The 22,114-nt window shown below is 45.6% G+C and overlaps 1 protein-coding gene across 14 annotated transcripts in view; it reads right to left on the reverse strand.

Annotated features, from left to right (window-relative positions):
- msi2h (RNA-binding protein Musashi homolog 2) overlaps positions 1-22,114 on the reverse strand; it is a 360,285-nt gene that overhangs the window by 96,115 nt on the left and 242,056 nt on the right. For all 14 annotated transcript variants that reach the window (XM_014137427.3, XM_014137419.3, XM_014137431.3 and 11 more), the window contains 1 exon segment: positions 10,323-10,405. In XM_014137427.3, coding sequence (XP_013992902.1) covers positions 10,323-10,405 — 83 coding nt within the window.

Raw genomic sequence — 22,114 nt, forward strand, 5'->3', positions numbered from 1 at the left:
AATGATGGACTGTCATTTCTCTTTGCTTATTTGAGCTGTTGTTGCCATAATATGAACGTGGTCTTTTGCCAAATAGGGCTATCTTCTGTATACCACCCCTACCTTGTGTGTCACAACACAACTGGCTCAAATGTATCAAGGAAAGAAATTCCACAAATGTCCTTTTAACCTGTTGGGTCTAGGGGGCAGCATTTGCACGTCTGGATAAAAAAAATGTACCCGATTTAATCTGGTTACTAATCCTACCCAGTAACTAGAATATGCATATACTTATTATATATGGATAGAAAACACTCTAAAGTTTCCAAAACTGTTTGAATGGTGTCTGTGAGTATAACAGAACTCATTTGGCAGGCAAAACCCTGAGACATTTTCTGACAGGAAGTGGATACCTGATGTGTTGTATTGAGTTTAAACCTCTCCCATTGAAAAACACAGGGGTTTAGGAATATTTTGGCACTTCCTATTGCTTCCACTAGATGTCACCAGCCTTTACAAAGTGTTTTGAGTCTTCTGGAGGGAGATCTGACCGAACAAGAGCCATGGAACGGTGATGTCCCATTAGACACCTGGCGCGCTACTTCATGTTGGGTACCCTCGTTCCAATACGTTATAAAAGGCTATGCATTCGTCCACCTTGAATATTATTCATGTTCTGGTTAAAAAAGGCCCTAATGATTTATGCTATACAACGTTTGACATGTTTGAACGAACGGAAATATATTTTTTCCCCTCGTTCATGACGAGAAGTCCGGCTGGCTTACATCATGTGCTAACGAGACGGAGATTTTTGGACATAAATGATGAGCTTTTTTGAACAAAACTACATTCGTTATGGACCTGTGATACCTGGAAGTGACATCTGATGAAGAGAATCAAAGGTAATGGATTATTTACATAGTATTTTCGATTTTAGATCTCCCCAACATGACGTCTAGTCTGTATCGCAACGCGTATTTTTCTGGGCACAGTGCTCAGATTATTGCAAAGTGTGATTTCCCAGTAAGGTTATTTTTAAATCTGGCAAGTTGATTGCGTTCAAAAGATGTAAATCTATAATTCTTTAAATGACAATATAATATTTTACCAATGTTTTCTAATTTTAATTATTTAATTTCTGACGCTGACTTGACTGCCGGTTATTGGAGGGAAACGATTTCCTCAACATCAATGCCATAGTAAAACGCTGTTTTTGTATATAAATATGAACTTGATAGAACTAAAAATGCATGCATTGTCTAACATAATGTCCTAGGAGTGTCATCTGATGGAGATTGTAAAAGGTTAGTGTATCATTTTAGCTGGTTTTATGGTTTTGGTGACCCTGTCTTTGACTTGACAAAACATTACACACAACTCTTGTAAATGTACTGTCCTAACATACTCTAAATTTATGCTTTCGCCGTAAAACCTTTTTGAAATCGTAAAACGTGGTTAGATTAAGGAGATGTTTATCTTTCAAATGGTGTAACATAGTTGTATTTTTGAAAAATTTGAATTTTGACATTTATTTGGATTCAAATTTGCCGCTCTTGAAATGCACCTGCTGTTGATGGAGTGCACCACAGGTGGCACGCTAGCGTCCCACCTAGCCCCAAGAGGTTAACAAGGCACACCTGTTACTTGAAATGCATTCCAGGTGACTACCTCATGAAGCTGGTTGAAATGCATTCCAGGTGACTACCTCATGAAGCTGGTTGAAATGCATTCCAGGTGACTACCTCATGAAGCTGGTTGAAATGCATTCCAGGTGACTACCTCATGAAGCTGGTTGAAATGCATTCCAGGTGACTACCTCATGAAGCTGGTTGAAATGCATTCCAGGTGACTACCTCATGAAGCTGGTTGAAATGCATTCCAGGTGACTACCTCATGAAGCTGGTTGAAATGCATTCCAGGTGACTACCTCATGAAGCTGGTTGACATGCAGTGCCTTAGACCGTTGCGCCACTCAGGAGCCTAGAATGCCAAGAGTGTGCAGTGCTAGCTGTGCTACTAGAGATCCTGGTTCGAGTCCAGGCTCTGTGGCAGCCGGGCGCGACCGGGAGACCCATGGGGCGGCGCACAATTGGCCCAACGTCGTCTGGGTTAGGGGAGGGTTTGACTATTTCATAGTTTTGATGTCTTCACTATTATTCTACAATGTAGAAATAGTAAAGTTAAAGAAAAACCCTGGCTGTGTCCAAACTTTTGACCGGTACTGTACATAATATCTTTCAACATTCAGATCCTCAAGTAACACCCTGTTGTCATACATTATATGGAGGCATGCCTGTAATTTACAGCCTTCCCTCCCTTCTCCATTCAGTGTGGGCTGGAAGCAGTGCTTCTTGTCTGCCTGCCTCCTTGCCTCCTTGTCTGCCTGCCTGCCTGCCTGCCTGCCTGCCTGCCTGCCTGCCTGCCTGCCTGCCTGCCTGCCTGCTCACTACAGTAATTGGTTGGCCATGTCAGGGGACCTGACTAAGAAAATGACCACTAACTGAAAATTCATCCCTGAGGCAGTGATCATTTCTATTGAGGAATATCATAAATGACACATTTAAGAACATTACCTTGAAGCAGTTCACTAAAATATGGGCCCATTTTAACAGCACACTACTCCCATCTACAGATCTGAGCCACTACTTGATAGGTGTTCATTATGCATTCATATAGGAAGGCGGTCGGGGTGGCGGAGGGAGCAGAAATCATTGCTTCGATTGGAGGGATGACTAAATGACTCTTGTCAAAGAGAGGGGCAACCTGCCATTAACTATAACATCAGAACCATCCTACTGTTCCCTCATATTCCTAGCCTCCCTCCAATCAGTGATACTACTGGCAATCACAGGGGGGAAGGTAAGCTGAAAGGTATGAGAAAGGCCCAGGTTTACCAGGAGAGCAGCACACCCTGCAACTTGAATTAAATGACATGAGAGACTTGGGACTGTGGTCATTATTGATACATGTACAGCAACTTTGCCTATGACACAGAAATCTATATTTCCCCCATCACACACACAAACATGCACGCACACATGCAGAAAAACATCTGTCAGGAGCTATATGTCTCCGCGTCGGAGAACATCTATTTTACAGTGGGGAAGTGAGCGCCAGAAACCAAATAGAAATCCTGAAATGTGAGGCCTCTGGTCTGTTTCCTCTCCCCTGAGTTAGATTATACAGACGTCTCTCTTACTCACTCTAATCTCTCTCTCTCTCTGCCTCTGCCACTTCCCTGCCTGTAGTTCTCTCTGTGCTAAAGCAACTCCCACTAGAACAGCTTTACTTCAAAACATTACTTCTGTTGTGTCACTTTGACAAGGTCAGCCCTGACTCAGAGTTGGAGCGGCAGCTTTCTCCCTCCTGAAATGTACCTTCTGGTCTTTTCATTTAGTGAATATTTTGATTAGAGGATAGTTAACTCTGTTACAACCTGCTGAGATTAAACATCTAGCTACAAATCCAATGGCAGTCTGCTTCCAAACCCAAACTCTACCATATTCACATTGCGCCACAGTTTCTCTTCCTGCCCCAGTGTGCCAAAGCTATCTCCCTACTTGGACAATGTGGACACATCACCTTCTGACTAACTCAAAGCATCTCCAACAAAACACAGGACACTCAGGAAGAGGTGTCCAAAAGAGACAAGGTTTTCAGGCTTGTAGTTGTCAAGCACTGCACGGTGGCATTTCAGAAATTGAGAACATAATTGATTAATGCAAAACAAAATAAACACTGTATTTGTATTTATTATGGATCCCAATTAGCTGCTCTTCCTGGGGTCCAGCAATATTAAGGCAGTTTAAACAATAAACTGTGTGATATATTCAGATGTGTATAGCAATTAAAGAGGAATAATACAGTGGGTCCCAGTGAGCCCCAAAATCAGTGTTTCCTTAAAGCTGAGTGTGTCTGAGAGGTCCCATCTGTCAGAGAGGCACTGCAGCGTGGCGTGTAGTGCTGCTGTAACATGGTGTGTGTGTGTGTGTGTGCTCTGCTGACTGACTGACAGACAGTGTATCACTCCCTCCCTCATCGTCTCTGGCCATCATACCAGTCATCCATCAGGGCTCATCAGCATGGCCAACAGCAGCCCATTAGGCCCAGCACACAAGTTTGCACAAATGAATGACAATCTCTGCCTCATGATAAATGTCACACTAGTGCTGAAGTGCTGTCAGTTTCTCACAGTTCCCTCCACATGGTGCCACACTGCAGCTTCTTGGTTCCACTACAAGACTGTGGTTCCACTACAAGACCGTGGTTCCACTACAAGACTACGGTTCCACTACAAGACCGTGGTTCCACTAGAAAACTACGGTTCCACTACAAGACCGTGGTTCCACTACAAGACCGTGGTTCCACTACAAGACTACGGTTCCACTACAAGACCGTGGTTCCACTACAAGACTACGTTTCCACTACAAGACCGTGGTTCCACTACAAGACTACGGTTCCACTACAAGACCGTGGTTCCACTACAAGACTACGGTTCCACTACAAGACCGTGGTTCCACTACAAGACTACGGTTCCACTACAAGACTGTGGTTCCACTACAAGACTACGGTTCCACTACAAGACCGTGGTTCCACTACAAGACTACGTTTCCACTACAAGACTATGTTTCCACTACAAGACTACGTTTCCACTACGACTACGTTTCCACTACGACTACGTTTCCACTACAAGACCGTGGTTCCACTACAAGACTACGTTTCCACTACAAGACCGTGGTTCCACTACAAGACTACGGTTCCACTACAAGACCGTGGTTCCACTACAAGACTACGTTTCCACTACAAGACCGTGGTTCCACTACAAGACTACGTTTCCACTACAAGACTACGTTTCCACTACAAGACCGTGGTTCCACTACAAGACTACGGTTCCACTACAAGACTGTGGTTCCACTACAAGACTACGGTTCCATTACAAGACCGTGGTTCCACTACAAGACTACGGTTCCACTACAAGACTGTGGTTCCACTACAAGACTACGGTTCCACTGCAAGACCGTGGTTCCACTACAAGACTACGTTTCCACTACAAGACCGTGGTTCCACTACAAGACTACGGTTCCACTACAAGACTACGTTTCCACTACAAGACTACGTTTCCACTACAAGACCGTGGTTCCACTACAAGACTACGGTTCCACTACAAGACCGTGGTTCCACTACAAGACTACGGTTCCATTACAAGACCGTGGTTCCACTACAAGACTACGGTTCCATTACAAGACCGTGGTTCCACTACAAGACTACGGTTCCACTACAAGACTGTGGTTCCACTACAAGACTACGGTTCCACTACAAGACCGTGGTTCCACTACAAGACTACGTTTCCACTACAAGACTACGTTTCCACTACGACTACGTTTCCACTACAAGACTATGGTTTCACTACGAGGCGTACCATCCCTCAATGGTTCTACTATGATTCTACTACACTGAGATGTTCCTCACCAACCAGGAACCCTCTCCATGAGGAAGTGTGGTTGAATGACAAATGGTTATGTGATAAGCTACCCAATCAGCACCCCCTCTACCAATTGACAGCATAAATAAACGTAATGCATAGAACAGGTGTTAGTCTATAGCACACACCACCACGTGGTGATATACAAGGCCACCTGAACAGATATCTAAAGAGATGAGGTGAGACCTTATTGTCATTCAGCCTCCGTCTCCTGGCCGCCTCGTAGATGAGGGCGAGGGAGTTGGTGATCAGGAGGCCATTGAGAGAGAGAGAGAGAGAGAGAGAGAGAGAGAGAGAGAGAGAGAGAGAGAGAGAGATATTCTCAATAACTCTCTCGCTCCTGATTCGCTCCTGCCCTGGGGGCTTCACAGTAATCAGATCTGAAAAGGCTGTGAATGGAAGAGGGAGCGAGAGAGAGAGAGAGATAAAGAGAGAGAGCGATAAAGAGAGAGAGAGGAAGAGAGAAAAAGACAGAGAGAGAAAGAGAAAGGGGGATACTCAGACCCAGTACTTCTCCAACCAGCAGATCAAGGCCTGGGTAGATGAGTGCAGCCAGGCAGGAGATTCAGCATGTCACCCTGACATGGGACTTCCCAGAGAGACAGGAAGGGGCTCACCAGAGGCCAGGAGCCCCCTGGTGGGCAGAGCGGAGAGGAGAGGAGAGGAGAGGAGAGGAGAGGAGAGGAGAGGAGAGGAGAGGAGAGGAGAGGAGAGGAGAGGAGAGGAGAGGAGGAGGAGAGTAGTAGGAGAGGAGGGGGTAGTTTCACTGGGTCAGAGGGACACCCACATTCTTCCACTAAGTCAACCCATCTATACATACACCATCCCGGGTGCAGTGCTGCTCCACACATGAACCCTGCGTGATTAAGTAAGTCCTCCAGGATTCACTCACACACACCATGGTCAGAACAGGTCTCAATGTGCACTGACCCTAACTGTCACCGGACCCCTAACATGATGAGCTCCCAAGCAAAGAATGGTATGTCTGCCTGTCTTTCTGTCTGTGCTGTCTGTCTGTGCTGTCTGTCTGTAGCAGAATGGCAGGCCTACTTGGAAGGGTATACCAAAGGGATAGCGCCAGGAGCTATTATTATAAATCTTAACATTACAGGGAGTCATGTCCAGTGGATATCTATGAATTATCTGAGATCTCGGGTATTGAGGGAATGTATTAGGTCCATTTCAGAAATTACTTAATTGGGGGAACTCGGATATTAAATCCTGAAAGAAATCCTCTTGAAATACTGAGGTCAAACCTGAGCCTTTTTTAAAATCTTACCTGTTTTCCCTCCATCCTTCACTCTGTCGGAGCTCTGAGGGGCCAAAGTCTTCTGAATGTTTTATGGGGGGCTGCGTATGCCCAGAGTGGAAATCAAAAGCAGGAGGCGTTGGGCGGCGAGAGGAATTATCGCAAGGGCGACACACGCTCCGTCCTCACCTCAACAGTCTGGCCCATACTAGCTGGCCCATACTAGCTGGCCCATACTAGCTGGCCCATACCAGCTGGCCCATACTAGCTGGCCCTTACTAGCTGGCCCATACTAGCTGGCCCTCCCCTAACGTCCACCCCTCTGGACCTCTGGCCTGTGTTTTTATTTCTGCTGCATTCCCTCGCAGATGGTCGCCTGGCATTGAGTTGACTATATCCCCTATTAAAGGAAGGGTTCATCATGCAACTGTGGAATTGCCAGGCCGTCATTGTAAATAAGAATTTGTTCTTGATTGACTTGCCTGGATAAATAAAGGTATAAAAATGTCAATAAAAAGCAACAGATGGCAGGAGGCTGAGATGAGAAGAATCAAAACACACAGAGATACTGAAGTGTGTGAATACAGGGCCCTGCCTGCCACAGGATTTCACTTAATAATAACAATGATAATAATGACGATGAGTGGAATTAGCAAGTCAAATACACACAGCACAGGCTGTTAGCAGATGATGCTTCAGATACAGCTTTGATCTGAAGCTCCACAAGTGGATTCTAATAGAGGAAAGAAAAACAGGAAGAAGCTAGCTGAACTCCCCAAACCCTCTTCTCTGTTGTCTTAGAGACGCTCCTCAACCATCTCATTACAGCACAGAGAGAGAGAGCAGCACATCAACTTCTGCTATTTTCAACAAGACAAATAACCTGGAGTATTTGAAGTAGCTTTTTATTCTCCTCATTTTCTCTGAAGTTACTCATCTGATGATAACGACGCATGCAATTCCCTGCTAGTCCAATTCAATCCAGCCAGTCGATGGATGGCACAAACAATGCTCCCATCCACTGCAGGGAAAACGAAATAGCAGCCCTGGCTTGGTGCTCCCTGAACGATGAAACCATTTGATGCAATATCATATAAAAATCGATAACATTGTCTTGGTCTCATAGAACTTGCAGGCAGACATTCTCTGTCCCTGGGCTCAAGGAGCAGCTTGTCTGTGACGGAGAGAGAGAGAGAGAGAGAGAGAGGGAGCAAAAGAGGAGGATAGAGAGGGGAGAGGGATCAGAATGACTACAATATCTCATCTCCAGCTCAGATAACCAGATAACCAGGCCTGTTTCTCCTCTCCTCCCGTCTCTCAGCTCTCCTTTAATCCTCTCCTTCTCTCCTTTACTCTTCTCCTTTCCTTTCCTCTCCTCTCCTCTACTTTCCTGCTCTCTTCCTCCATTCTCTACTCCACCTCTCATCTCCCCATCTCTTCTCCTCTCCTCCAATGCTTTCCCCTTTCCTCTCATATCCTCCCTCTCTCCTTATGTGATTCCTATGGGAGCTGTGTAAGGCTTTGATCAGCAGGGACTGTCACACACACAGAGCGATGCAGGGGGATGAGTTAGGGGAGTGGAGGGGAGGGGATGGCAACAGGTGGCCCAGGGGCCAACACCGGCCTGCGGGAGATTCTTTTAGGCCCCCCAAAGTTTTTAGCCAATTCTTATTATTTATAAATTTTTGTTGTTGAATATTTTGTCAAAAAATACTAAAATCACCAGGAATTCAGCAAAAAATGTGTTTCACTTAATAAATCTGTGCACAAGTATTCCCACAAATAAAAACAAATGGATATGTGATTGTGTCTAAATGTACTGAAGATATGAAATTATTGCTATTTTCAAAACAATCTATTTTAGGGCTTAGTTGTTACAGTTCATATGAGGAAATCATTCAATTTAAATAAATGAATTAGGCCTTAATCTATGGATTTCACATGACTGGGAATACAGATATGGATCTGTTGGTCACAGATACAGTGTCTTAAAAAATGGGCCTCACAATAGGCTTCATGATCTAGTCATGGTATTTCTGTGCATTCAAATTGCTATCAATAAAATGAAATTGTGTTCGTTGTCCGTAGCTTATGCCTGCCCATATCATAACCCGACCGCCATCATGGGGCACTCTGTTTACAACATTGACAACAGCAAACCACTCGCCAACACAAAGTCGTTCACGTGGTCTGTGGTTGTGAGGCCTGTTGGACGTACTGGCAAATTCTCTAAAATGACGTTGGAGGCGGCTTATGGTAGAGAAATTAACATACAATTCTCTGGCAACAGCCCTGGTGGACATTCCTGCAGTCAGCATGCCAATTGCACACTTCCTTAAAACTTGAGACATCTGTGGCATTGTGGTGTGTAACAAAACTGCACCATTTTTTAGATTGGCCTTTTATTGTCCCCTGCATTAGATACCCCTGAGTAATGATCATGCTGTTTAATCAGCTTCTTGATATGCCCACCTTTAAGGTGGATGGTTTGTTTTGGCAAAGGAGAAATGCACACTAACAGGGATGTAAACACATTTGTGCACAACATTTTTGAGAAAAAAGCTTTTTGTGCATATGGAATATTTCTGGGCTCTTTTATTTCAGCTCATGAAAGATGGGACCAACACTTTACATGTTACGTTTATATTTTTGTTCAGTATAACTATGTTCCGGCCCCCCGACCATGCGCACCAACAAAAATCGTCCCGCGGCTGAATCTAGTTGCCTTCCCCTGAGTTAGGGAGAGCCAGTAAGGTCATACATGGGAGAGCCGGTCCCTAGTGGATCTGTTTCTACTACACCGCCCCTGTCAGTCAGCTCCTATGGTCCTGAAGGAGACCACATAGTAAAGGAAGGAGTCCCAACCCATTGAGTGACAGGAAGAGAGCATTCCCTCTAGCCTATCACAGGCCACAGGGCCAACCCAGTCAGTAGGCTATACACAGTGTACACCCAGGGGGACTGGAGGGGCACACACACTACAGAGACTCACAACTGTCTGCTGTACATCAACATGTGACATAAAACAGATGGCTACAGTATGTCCTGTGATATTGAGCATGAGTCATCTGATTAGCTGAACTGACGGAATGACCATACACTTTCCACTGTGTGCTTTGAAGCAGAAGACAACAGCAGTGAGGAGTGATGAGTCAGATCATTACTGGGCTTCCTGGAAGGCTCTAATCCCTGGTTAATGAACTCTTCCTCTGCCAATGACTTCCCAGCAACACTCTCTGCCTGCCCTGGCTGGCTGCAGTCAAGGCCTGTGTGTGTCTGGTGTGGGTATGGCTGGGGTTGGAAGAGAAGGACAGGTTCCTCTCACCAGTCCCTCAACCTGACAGGCGGAATTCACACACACAATTTCACGGTTTCTGGGCAGTACACACCACTGAGCTCCCCATCCCAGAGACCCATCGAGTGCACACACAGACACAGGCACGTGCATGCACACACACACATACCACACAAACACACACACATATACACAGGCGTGCACATACACCTACACCCCACACACACTGTTGACTCTTTGCTATTAACACTCCATTAAAGAGGAAATCAAACATTAATCCTTCAACACCAACCTGGAATTGAAAAGAGTGGACTCACCATTTTATTATTGATTTCATGAAAATGAATTTCACAGACTTTCTCTACGACGTCTTCGCCCTCGAAAGTTATGAAGCCAAATCCTGTGCAGAGGTAGAGAGTGAGAGAAAGGGAGAGAAGAGAGAGACACAGTGAGTTAGGGGGACTTTGCAAACTTCAGTAACTAAAGGGAAAGCCACCACAGGCCTGATTATTATCATGAGCTGCATGGAGAAACTCTGCCCGGCCGTCTTTTGGAGAGGCAGAATGGCGTCAGCGCTGAGAGGAATGACTGAACAAGGCAGACATTGTCTTCTTTAAATCAGCTATATGATGAAATCTCTGACATTATTAGAGGCACTGGAGGACCTTCTCCACAAAGAGAAGATGGAAAAACAGCACAAAGCCCATTTAATGAGATTCATGGGAGCTGGAGCCTTAGCATCTGAATTTCATTAAATGCATTTTGTGTTCCCCTTCATTGAAATTTCACTGTATAAGAAGCCCTCGTTTTTATGTTAATGCCAGACTCGGCATATCTGAATGTGTCATTGACCGTGGGATTTTGGGGGTATTTATAAGATAAAAGCTTAACCCCTTCCTCTACCAAGGAGGCAAGGCTGCGAGACAAGACAACTGCAGCCTTGGCGCACCAGGGAACAGCAGTGCTCTTTTCTCGGCTGTTTTGATGGCTGACGCACAAAGCAATGTGCCTTCTTTATGGCGCGGGTTCAAAGGGAAAATTATTTTCTATTGCAATGTGTTAGAAAGGAAGAGCTAGCATGGAAAAACAAAGAAGAAGAAAAGAACAAGTGTGAGTTAACGGGAATCAGCTCCTATTCAGCCTGTCCTACTGTAGACAGACAGACAGACAGACAGACAGACAGACAGACAGACAGACAGACAGACAGACAGACAGACAGACAGACAGACAGACAGACAGACAGACAGACAGACAGAATCACCTCAGCCTGTCCTACTGTAGACAGACAGACAGACAGGCAGGCAGGCAGGCAGGCAGGCAGGCAGGCAGGCAGGCAGGCAGGCAGGCAGGCAGACAGACAGACAGACAGACAGACAGACAGACAGACAGACAGACAGACAGACAGACAGACAGACAGACAGACAGAATCACCTCAGCCTGTCCTACTGTAGACAGACAGACAGACAGGCAGGCAGGCAGGCAGGCAGGCAGGCAGGCAGACAGACAGGCAGACAGACAGACAGACAGACAGACAGACAGACAGACAGACAGACAGACAGACAGACAGACAGACAGACAGACAGACAGACAGACAGACAGACAGACAAGAACACCTCAGCCTGGGTTTAAACACACATTACAATAAACAATCACCATGATAAGTCATTATCAGTAAGTCATTATCATGGAGTTCAACAGATGATGATGGGCTGAAGAGACATTGTGACATGTTGAATGTGATATGGGTTTTGATTTGTCAATGGACGTTACAATACAAGAGGTCAAAAGGCATGTAGCCTGAGTACATTGTGTTAAACTAAACCGATACCATACCCATAATAGTCAATACCATATGTGTAATCAGCCTATTCTAAACACAAACACACAGTCCATAATACTGACAGTCAGCATCCTCCTGGGTTTAGACAGACGGGGCTTTCGCATTAAATGGAGGATAAACAGGGTCGGGGCCAGGGGTTAGAGGTCGGAGGTGAGACGAGGGAAGATAAGGAGACGGCAGGGCTGATAAGACCATGGGTAAATTAACCAGCGCCTACCCCCTCTATTCCACCGTGACCTTTGAGTCATTAACACTTAACTCTGACAGCAAGACAAAGGGGAGAGTGTGTAGTACACATTAGTCACTTTCACCTGTGCTTAGAAGCGTTCCTAAAGCTCTCTTTACAATGACTGCTGCTGTTGACTGTCACCACATAGCCCAGGGGCAGGTTTTGTGTGTCATGTTACTGTAACATGATAATACATGCAATACAATGCACATTGAGCACTAGCACTAAACTGCCCCTGGAATCATTTTCTGTGCAATAGGGACAAGTTAAACAGGATTTCTAAAATCCTTGATGAGTGTTGGTGAGATTAACTGTGTATGCAGGGCTAACCTAATGTAGCAGGCATAGAAAGAAGCCTGAGAGGAGTTCCCACTTCCATAAGTTAGGTTGAAAATACTGTATCCCTGAAAACCGGATGTTAGCGCTTACTGGCTGCTCCGAATGGGCTAATAAATCAAATCAAATCAAATGTATTTATATAGCCCTTCGTACATCAGCTGATATCTCAAAGTGCTGTACAGAAACCCAGCCTAAAACCCCAAACAGCAAGCAATGCATGTGAAAGAAGCACGGTGGCTAGGAAAAACTCCCTAGGAAAAAACTCCCTAATAATGCAGGGCAGGCACTGTAGTGTTCTAACTACCGTCATGAGAGGGAATTTATGCCAAGTTTTCCTAAATTCCCTGACCTCCTCTGATGACTTCCTCTATAAACTCATCAGGACATCCTGGTGCATCTGGTGGGAAGGAAAGTTGGTCAGCCCGCCATCCTCCTATCCCTCACTACTTATGTCTGGGGTTTCAAACTTACTGTCTTTCTCTCTCCCTCGGTTCCCTTTTTTGCCTGCTTCCCTTGTCTTGCCTGCTTCCCTTGTCATTACTCATAATAACAGTAATCTGAGTTAAACTCTTCACTATCTTCCTGAAACTGGCAGAGGATGTTACTGAAACATCTCTCGTGCAACAGGAACTTGGAAAAAAACAGGAAAAGCTGAGGGTGAGGTTGAATGAGGTTGAATTAAAATACGCAGATAAATCATCAACAGCTATTCATTTGATGCATTCTATATCAGACCAACGGAATATCAATTTAAGAAGTGACGTCCTGAGATTGGCTTGCCGTGGGCTGCCTGCCTGTGTGTTTCTGTGGGCAAGGCGAGGCTGAGGAGCGGTGTCGGGAGCTGGAAAATTGGAAGATGCAGCTTGTTTTCCAGCTCGCTCCACCTCCCCCTCGTCGGCGGCACAAGGACCACTTTTGACAACCAACAAATCAGCCGTCAGGAGCCATTTGTCAAGGCGGAGTGCGGGAGGAGAGAGTGGCGGACGGCTGAGCGGAGCGAGTAGAGAGACAGAAAGAGAGAGACGGGAGAGGGGTTAACACACCTGCCCTCTCTGCAGGAGAGTGCTCCTGTCACCGCACTCTCTCCCTCTGCCACACACTGAGACAGGCAGCTCCTCCTTTAACTGACAGCATATTTTCCACTGCACCATTACACACTATGGGGTCAGGGCCTAGCCTCTGTCACCATCACCCACCAAGCACTACCAACACCGGCCCACAAGGGAAGCTGCTGAGAGCTGCATGCAGGATGGGCTTCTACACCCAAGACTAAATCATAGGCTTCTGACCTAACACTGAGTTTTTTTCTAATCAGTGTATTGAGTCCAGAGAGCCATCTCCTGTTGACAGGGGCCTCATTATGGCAGATGCAGAGAGAACTGCCTGTAACCAGAGAGTCTGGCTCAGTCTTTCTAGGAGTTATTGATAACCTGAGCCCAAACTGCTCTATTAGAGAAACAACCCACCGATCCAAACACTACAGCCATCACAAAGAGCCATAACACTACCTCTGATACCAGTGAACACGGTCTCCTGTCCTGTCTGTTTGATGAATATCCTCAGGGCCAGTCCTTGTCGTTCTGCCGCCCTAGGCAAGACAAAAAAAATGCCACCCCAACAAAACTAGAATAGTCCCAGTAAGCAAAATGACATTAAAAAGACATGTAAAATACATATTTTCCAGACGTTGAAGTTAGGTTCAATTTAGGTTCTGAATAAAAGGTGAAAATGTGTATTTTTCGTACGTCTAAAATACATATTATCCAGGACGTTGAAAAATACATATTTTCCGGACGTTGAAATCAGGTTAATTTTCAGTTATGAATGAAATTAGAAAATACTTAATTTTGCGGATGTTGAAAATACGTATTTTCCCACGTTGAAACTATGTATTTTCCTGATGTATAAATCAGGCTCATTTTTGGTTCTGAATAAAAGTAAAAAATATGTAATTTATAGACATCTATGTTTGGGCAAAATCAAGGCTGGTCCAGACTGGACAAAATCTGAACCAAACATAGACGTTTATGAATGGACCGGACCAAAAAACAATGTCAGTGTATGTGGAAATCAAGGCAGGTCCGGATTCAAGGCCGGTCCGTGCTTACTGAGGTGTTGCCTACAGTGTTGCATGAAATTTAAATCTATGTGGTAAGCCTACCGTTTGTAAAACACCCCAAAAAAGACGTCTGGTTTGGACAGGAACAAAAAAAGATGTCCAAAAGACGTCGTCTCGTACTTACTGGGGTGTAGCCTACCATGTTGACTGCAAAGGAATTCTATAAATGCCCATCCATGTGGTAGGCCCACCATTTGTAAAACAGGCTGTTGCATTGGCTTTATTAGTCCTGATTCCTGTGACTAATCAATTTGTCTCTGAATATCAGCTACCCAACTTTATCAGGAGTTATCGTGAGCTTATTTGCAATGTGTTTACACAGCTGGAAACGCAGAAGTATTTTCTTTTTTGCTATGATCAGCTTGTCAAAAATGTACAGATAGAAACTTGAAACCATTGATCATGACATTGGGGTGAAACTCCTGGACAACAGTTGTGATTGTCCATTCCATATTGTCCATTTTACTTTGACCTGTCCTGTTGTTAGGATATGTTGTTTGTTAACATGACAGATCATTTTTTATTTGATTGGGTACAATTTAGGTTAGGCTATTTGATTGGAGAAACCTGCATGATGTAAAAAGTGTCCGTCTCATTACATTGTCATCCATTTAATCTCCAGCCTGTAGGCTACAGAAAAGGCCACACACTCTTTCTACCATATCCTATATCTGCTACATGATTTATGTTACTCTTTTTTTGACGGAACGTTGGTGGAGCGTTGCAGAGATGCATCTCGCAAACAGCACCCTGGAGAGGCGCGCTGGGAATGGACTAGCAACATATTTTGTGCCCCTGCCTTTGACAAAGTGGGCACTGTTTATCACAGGGTGGCATCAGCGCTCACCTAAAAAGCCCATTAGCCACTGGTTGAGAGAAATTGTCATTGGTTTTGGGCAAAATTACGTGAGGTTTTGTGTGTTGTTGGAGGTGCGTCTTGATCAGTTTAGCTCAGAAAAAGCCGCACTCGTCAATCTGCCTCCGCATGCGGCCGCCTAATCCTGCCTAATGAGTGGGCCGGCCGTGAGTATCGTCTCCTGCTGGGTAGGTTGTATTGTCTTCCAGGATGACAGAAACATAGAACAATGTCACACCTCTCTCCAGCCTGGACCCTCCCACAGGGGCTGTCTGACCCTCTACCCCTGTACTGGTCTTCCGCCCCACACTCCTCTACCCTGTTCATTACAGACCCAACAGGTACAGCACAACCCCCATCCCCCCTCCACTCGTCCTCCCTCTCATCCCTCCTTCCCCAGGGTGTCAGATAGAGGTGTGTGATTCCTGTCTGGTGACCCCTGGTGGGTGTTCTGCTCCCCAACATGGCAGGAGACCAGGACAACAGCTCCATGAGATGAATAAAGAGGACCAGGAATCAATAGGGACAGGGAGAGGTGTCAACACCTTCGCTGGGACAAAACTTTCCTTAAGCTTCAACAATGGCCACTTATGACAACACATGGATTTCCAATGTGAGTGCTGGTAATAGGTGTTACTGGCTGGCTGCTGCAGAGGCGTCTTGGCTGACTAGGCTGCATCTCACACTTATTAGAGAGGGGCAGGCCTGGCCCTGTCCCCCATCTCCACTGAGCTACACCGAGCCCACGTTCACAGCCTCTTACCAGCAGCACACATAACCCTGCACACACACTCTCCCTGCCTGCATAATGCCATTTCCCCGCAGAGAGAGAGAGAGAGAGGCTACGCAAATAACATTAAAATGCTAAATCGATGAAACGTCAAGTGACCTTTGCTTAAAAAGTTGATTCTGCCGGAGCCACATTAATGTATTTAAAGTAGAACAAGATCAAATCAGATAGCATTCTGGAGAGTTTTCTCTCTTCATTTTCTGGCAGACACTAAAGGGACTTGCAAATAAATGCTGAAAACTTTACTTTTCAGTTGACTTAACTGTCACCCCTGTTTAAAATCCAACAGCAGTCTTCACATTTTTACTCAACTCACCCTTTTTAGCACCTGGGAATTACAAATTAGGCTAAATCGTTTCTCTCTGCTATGTTTCCACTGAGTGTGTGACGCCATTTACATACATAAATAGCTTATTTGGGTACGGCTGTGGAAGAATGTGGACTTCAGCACATGGAAGTGCTATCCTCGGTTAAGGTGTAGGACTTGTTTTCATATTTTCTTAAGGTTGTATTCTGAGGAAAAATCACATACAGTATGCATACCCACAACCCCCTGGGCACAGCAGAGCAGACAGATTCTAGTGACGTGCCTGTGTCAGTCATCCTTACATGAAAATGAAAGCTCAGAGCACTGAGAGCATAGATATGTTCATCCATCCATTACAGCATTAGATACTCAGCAGACGGTGAGATATCATTCTCATCCAGGACCAACAATGGTATAGGGTGTCAGTGTCAGCCTATCAGGCCCTACGGTAGGATCTGTATAAGGAACTTGCTGGTGGATTGAGAGCATATTTAACCTGTGCCTAGAGCAGACAGTTAGAGTAGTATAGGGGGACATCATTTCAGAGACACTTCCTAATGTGCAGTCCATGATGAGCTCATCGGCATTTGTGACTGAAAACACTGGGTTACCATGGTGAGTGTGTGTGTGTGTGTGTGTGTGTGTGTGTGTGTGTGTGTGTGTGTGTGTTTGTGTGTGTGTGTGTGTGTGTCTGGGATGAAGGAGGGGACAGGGAATACATAAGCCGATCTTTCAGGATCAATATATGGATCTCCAGGGAATCAATGGAAATGTTCTGCTTTATTTACCCAAGCCCTCCATCACAAAGCAGCAGAATAGATACCTGGTGAGCTCTTGGGAGTGGGAGAACCGTGTAAAATAAAAGAGATTGGACATTAGAATCGATACTGGGGAGCAGACCTCCCACAACTCCCTAATGACTAGGGCCAAATATGTTTCACCAGGTGAAAAGAAGTGAAAACACGGAGAAGAATGTTACTGTACACATATCGTCTTGACAATACTAAACCTGTGATCCTACTGTACAGTACTCCAATTATCGCAAGACTTTCTGGGTCAATATACAGCATGGAGAGGAGGGCGAGGGACCAAGGGAGAAACAGATATGCTGTGGCTGAGGTTCAGTCTCTGTGTGAGTTTAAATGAGAGGGAGGAAGAAAGAGAGGAATGAAAAAGACACTGACACAAATACACACAGAGATGGTGTGAGTGAGTGAGTGAGTGAGTGAGTGAGTGAGTGAGTGAGTGAGTGAGTGAGTGAGTGAGTGAGTGAATGAGTGAGTGAGTGAGTGAGTGTGGGTGGGTGTGAGTGAGTGAGTGAGTGAGTGAGTGAGTGGTGTGAGTGAGTGAGTGAGTGAGTGAGTGTGTGAGTGAATGAGTGAGTGAGTGAGTGAGTGTGGGTGGGTGGGTGGTGAGTGAGTGAGTGAGTGAGTGAGTGAGTGAGTGAGTGAGTGAGTGAGTGAGTGAGTGAGTGAGTGAGTGAATGACTGTGGGTGGTGTGAGTGAGTGAGTGAGTGAGTGAGTGTGTGAGTGAGTGAATGACTGTGGGTGGTGTGAGTGTGGGTGAGTGAGGGTGGTGTGAGTGAGTGAGTGAGTGAGTGAGTGAGTGAGTGAGTGAGTGAGTGAGTGAGTGAGTGAGTGAGTGAGTGAGTGAGTGAGTGAGTGAGTGAGTGAGTGACTGAGTGAGTGAGTGAGTGTGGGTGGTGTGAGTGAGTGAGTGAGTGAGTGAGTGAGTGAGTGAGTGAGTGAGTGAGTGAGTGGGTGAGTGAGTGAGTGTGGGTGGGTGGTGTGAGTGTGGGTGAGTGAGTGAGTGAGTGAGGGTGGTGTGAGTGTGTGGAGAGATCTGGAAGCAGCAGGAGGATCTGAGCTGCAGCCGGAGGTTATGTCCATCTCTCACTCCCATCACACACACTGGGCCACACTGAGTAGCAGAGCAGCCATGTTTACACATACGCTGGTACGGAATCACCACACACCCATAAGCACAGACCCGTCTCTCTCTATAAAGAGGAATGGCTCACTCCGCAGCACACGCAGGGGTAAGTGCCACATATGATTTATGGCAACATTAGACGGTAAAAATAAGAGGAGTAAGGAAATCCTCAGCACTACAAACACAACACTAAACAACTTGTGCAGCAAAACAAATCACTCCCTCCAAATCGCTAAAGATCTGCGCTCCACTTTCCCCATGCACTCACCAAAATAGAACGTGTAATGGGTGTAGGGTAGCTAGGCTGCAGGCCTCACAACTCTTAAAACACACCGTGTCAAAGACCAGGGAGGAGAGGAAGTGGAACAACCAAGAGGAGGTTGACCTAGGATCCCCTGGCGATACACACGGAGTCTGAGTCCCACACACACGCACACACACCCCGTATGGCTGCTACAGCGACAGGTTCCCCCTGCCCCTTACATCCCTCTCCTTTCATGATTGGCTGCTCTGACCTCATTATGCATGACCAGCCCTTCACCTGTTCAATCAGACCTGGGAGCAGGGCCCACACCTCCGGTGGCAGGCGGTGTGCCTTGGCCCTGTAATAAAGCAAGGGGCCTTCCAGAGTCCACAGCTCCACTGTTACAGGCCTTTGATCAGCACATCGCTATGCTGTAACTGAGGATTCTGGAACCAGCACTCAGGTAATCCTCTGATTTATACACTCATTACCATTAACAGACTCAGAGCAGAGATGAGCACACACGCTCCAACACCGGAACACTCCAAAACAGAGCCTCCAGGAAAGGAAGGGAGAACATGAGGAAGCAGTGCATCTTGTTCCAGTCACAAACTACAGCGACAGAAAGAGAACAAATGATGGGAAGGTTTACTCAGTCTTCCCTAAAATGCTGACATAAACCAGCTCACACACAGGGGTCCTACAGTATGAGAAGTAGGATGTGTGGGGGAGACCAATTACATAACACAGCGCTACAGTACGTTATCTATATGAATAAGCATGGTGACAGAGCCACAAGCTGCAGCCGGGGGAAATAGAGTGGCCGTGGCATCAGCACTCTTACTCAGCTCCATCGCGAGGAGGGTTTCATTAATAAAAACCAGAGCTCAAACAATGATTAGCCCAGAATAAGTCCCCGTTTTCCTCCTAAAGAGGCTGGTGGAGAGGTCTCACTTTAGGGACTGGGAGGTTGTGGACCAGCAGAGGCCATTAACATTACTTGTAGTCAGCCCTATTGACTCTGCATACAAAGATAATGCTCTCTTGCCTTTTGCCTAGGCAATTAAAGTCAAAAAAAAGAGGAGAGGGTGAAAAAGCTCTCAACAATATATTTTGCTCCTGCGACATTCCTCTGAATCATTCCCATTAGAGGGAAGAGCTGTAAATCATTTCCCCTGGCTAATCAGTGTAGTGATAAATGCATTGAGAACAGGTTTAGTCATCTACCCCCCCTCTTTCTAACAACACCCCAGAGCTATATGTAATAAAGGCTTACCTATGATGGTCTTATTGCTGGGCTTTGTGAGCTCTAAGAATACCTCACTATCCCATAAAAATATATATTTTTAATTGAGTTCAATCGTAAAGCATGCAGGGAGATGCAGCAGAATACACCACATTTGCTCTCCTGCTCTCCTTGTGGCTTTGAATGTAGGCTATGCTTGGTGGCATATTCCTTTTTTAATTAAATAACACATTCACTGATAAAATGTCAATCCAGAAGGAAGCTTTAACAGGATAAATGTCTTATTTATTTCTCAGATTACAATCTTTTCAATGTCCTTGTGCTTGAGCCTGAGCTTAAAATATATATGCCCGTGTGAGTGTGTGGTCCACTGTGTCTGTGCAATCCCACTAATGATACTGAAGGAGAGTGAAGAGGCAGGCAGGGCTATAGAGACGTGAGATGGAGGGTTGCATAGGTTAGATTATAAACTGGGTGGTTCGAGCCCTGAATGCTGATTGGCTGAAAGCCGTGTTATATCAGACCGTATACCACGGGAATGACAAAACATTTATTTTTACTGCTCTAATTACGTTGGTAACCTGTTTATAATAGCAATAAGGCACCTCGGGGGTTTGTGGTATATGGCCAATATACCACTGCTAAGGGCTGTGTCCAAGCACTCCGCGTAGCGTCGTGCCGAAGAACAGCTTTTAGCCGTGGTATATTGCACATATACCACACCCCCTTGGGCCTTATTGCTTAATTAGAGGAGACAGACGAGGATAAGTGATAGATGCCGAAAGTAGGGACCAGCCACAAATACACCAGCTGTTGTTGCAAACACATTTCTACGTGGGTATGTCAATGAGTGTATGTGTGTGTGTTTGCATTCAGTGCATCTATGTATGTACAGTATGTTCTGTGCATGTGTGCAACTGTGCATGTCTCAATTGGTGCTCCTGTTTGTCCTCACATGTCAACGTGGATTTATTCACCCACCCACCACCTAAGAAACATGCACAGACACGCACAGAACTGTAAGTGATATGCAGCGACACACAGGCAGATATAAACAAACATCAATCCTATAGCAAAAGAGACAATATGAATAACAAGTCTTTTTTCAGCCAGGCAGATCCCATACGTATTGTGTGTGCTCAACATGTGAATGTCTTAATATCTGTGACTCAGAGATGTGGATGTCTTGAGTTTAGATTCTGGGTAGGGATCTATAAGCCTATTCATAGGTCTGGCTCTGTCTAAATATTCTATACATATCTGGGTCTGTGCACATTCTATAAATGAACCAATGTTTGTACTGTATGTGTGATGTGTATTATATCTTAGCACGTTTCATGTATGTGATGACGTGTGTGATGAGTTAATGTATGTCAGTGTCAGTTTGACTTGAGGTTACGTGGTGAATGTATGTCAGTGTCAGTTTGACTTGAGGTTACGTGGTGAATGTATGTCAGTGTCAGTTTGACTTGAGGTTACGTGGTGAATGTATGTCAGTGTCAGTTTGACTTGAGGTTACGTGGTGAATGTATGTCAGTGTCAGTTTGACTTGAGGTTACGTGGTGAATGTATGTCAGTGTCAGTTTGACTTGAGGTTACGTGGTGAATGTATGTCAGTGTCAGTTTGACTTGAGGTTACGTGGTGAGTGTATTTGCATGCCAGAATGTATTATTTAGTCCTAGCTGTGTGTACATCCTTGTTCACATGTGAATAAGATACAGCGTGTGTGTCTGGATAGATATGTGTGTGTGTGTGTGTGTGTGTGTGTGTGTGTGTGTGTGTGTGTGTGTGTGTGTGTGTGTGTGTGTGTGTGTGTGTGTGTGTGTGTGTGTGTGTGTGTGTGTGTGTGTTTCCTGTGTGTGTGTCTGTGTTCTGCCGGAGCGGCTGGGCTCTGGCTCCACTCTACTGTAGCTGTGCTGAGGGAACTATCGTGTCTGTCTCTATGTAGGTCAGCTAGCAGCGATGGGCCATCCATTTTAGTGTCCTACTTAGAAAGACATACAGTGCGGTGCAAAAGAGAGACAGGGACTTTTTTTCTCCATTTAAGCCACCCTCCATCCCTCTCTCTGCTCCCCTCCTCCCTCCCTTCCTGCTGCCCACTGTGCTCAGCCGATACACACTTTCATTCTCCCAGCTCAGCGGAGCAGCACACCTCTAACTGTATGTGCTGAATGCACAGGGCTACATGGACAGTCTGTTAAGGCA

The sequence above is a fragment of the Salmo salar genome, chromosome 13, assembly GCF_965601325.2.
Source record: "Salmo salar chromosome 13, fSalSal1, whole genome shotgun sequence".
Taxonomy (NCBI): domain Eukaryota; kingdom Metazoa; phylum Chordata; class Actinopteri; order Salmoniformes; family Salmonidae; genus Salmo; species Salmo salar.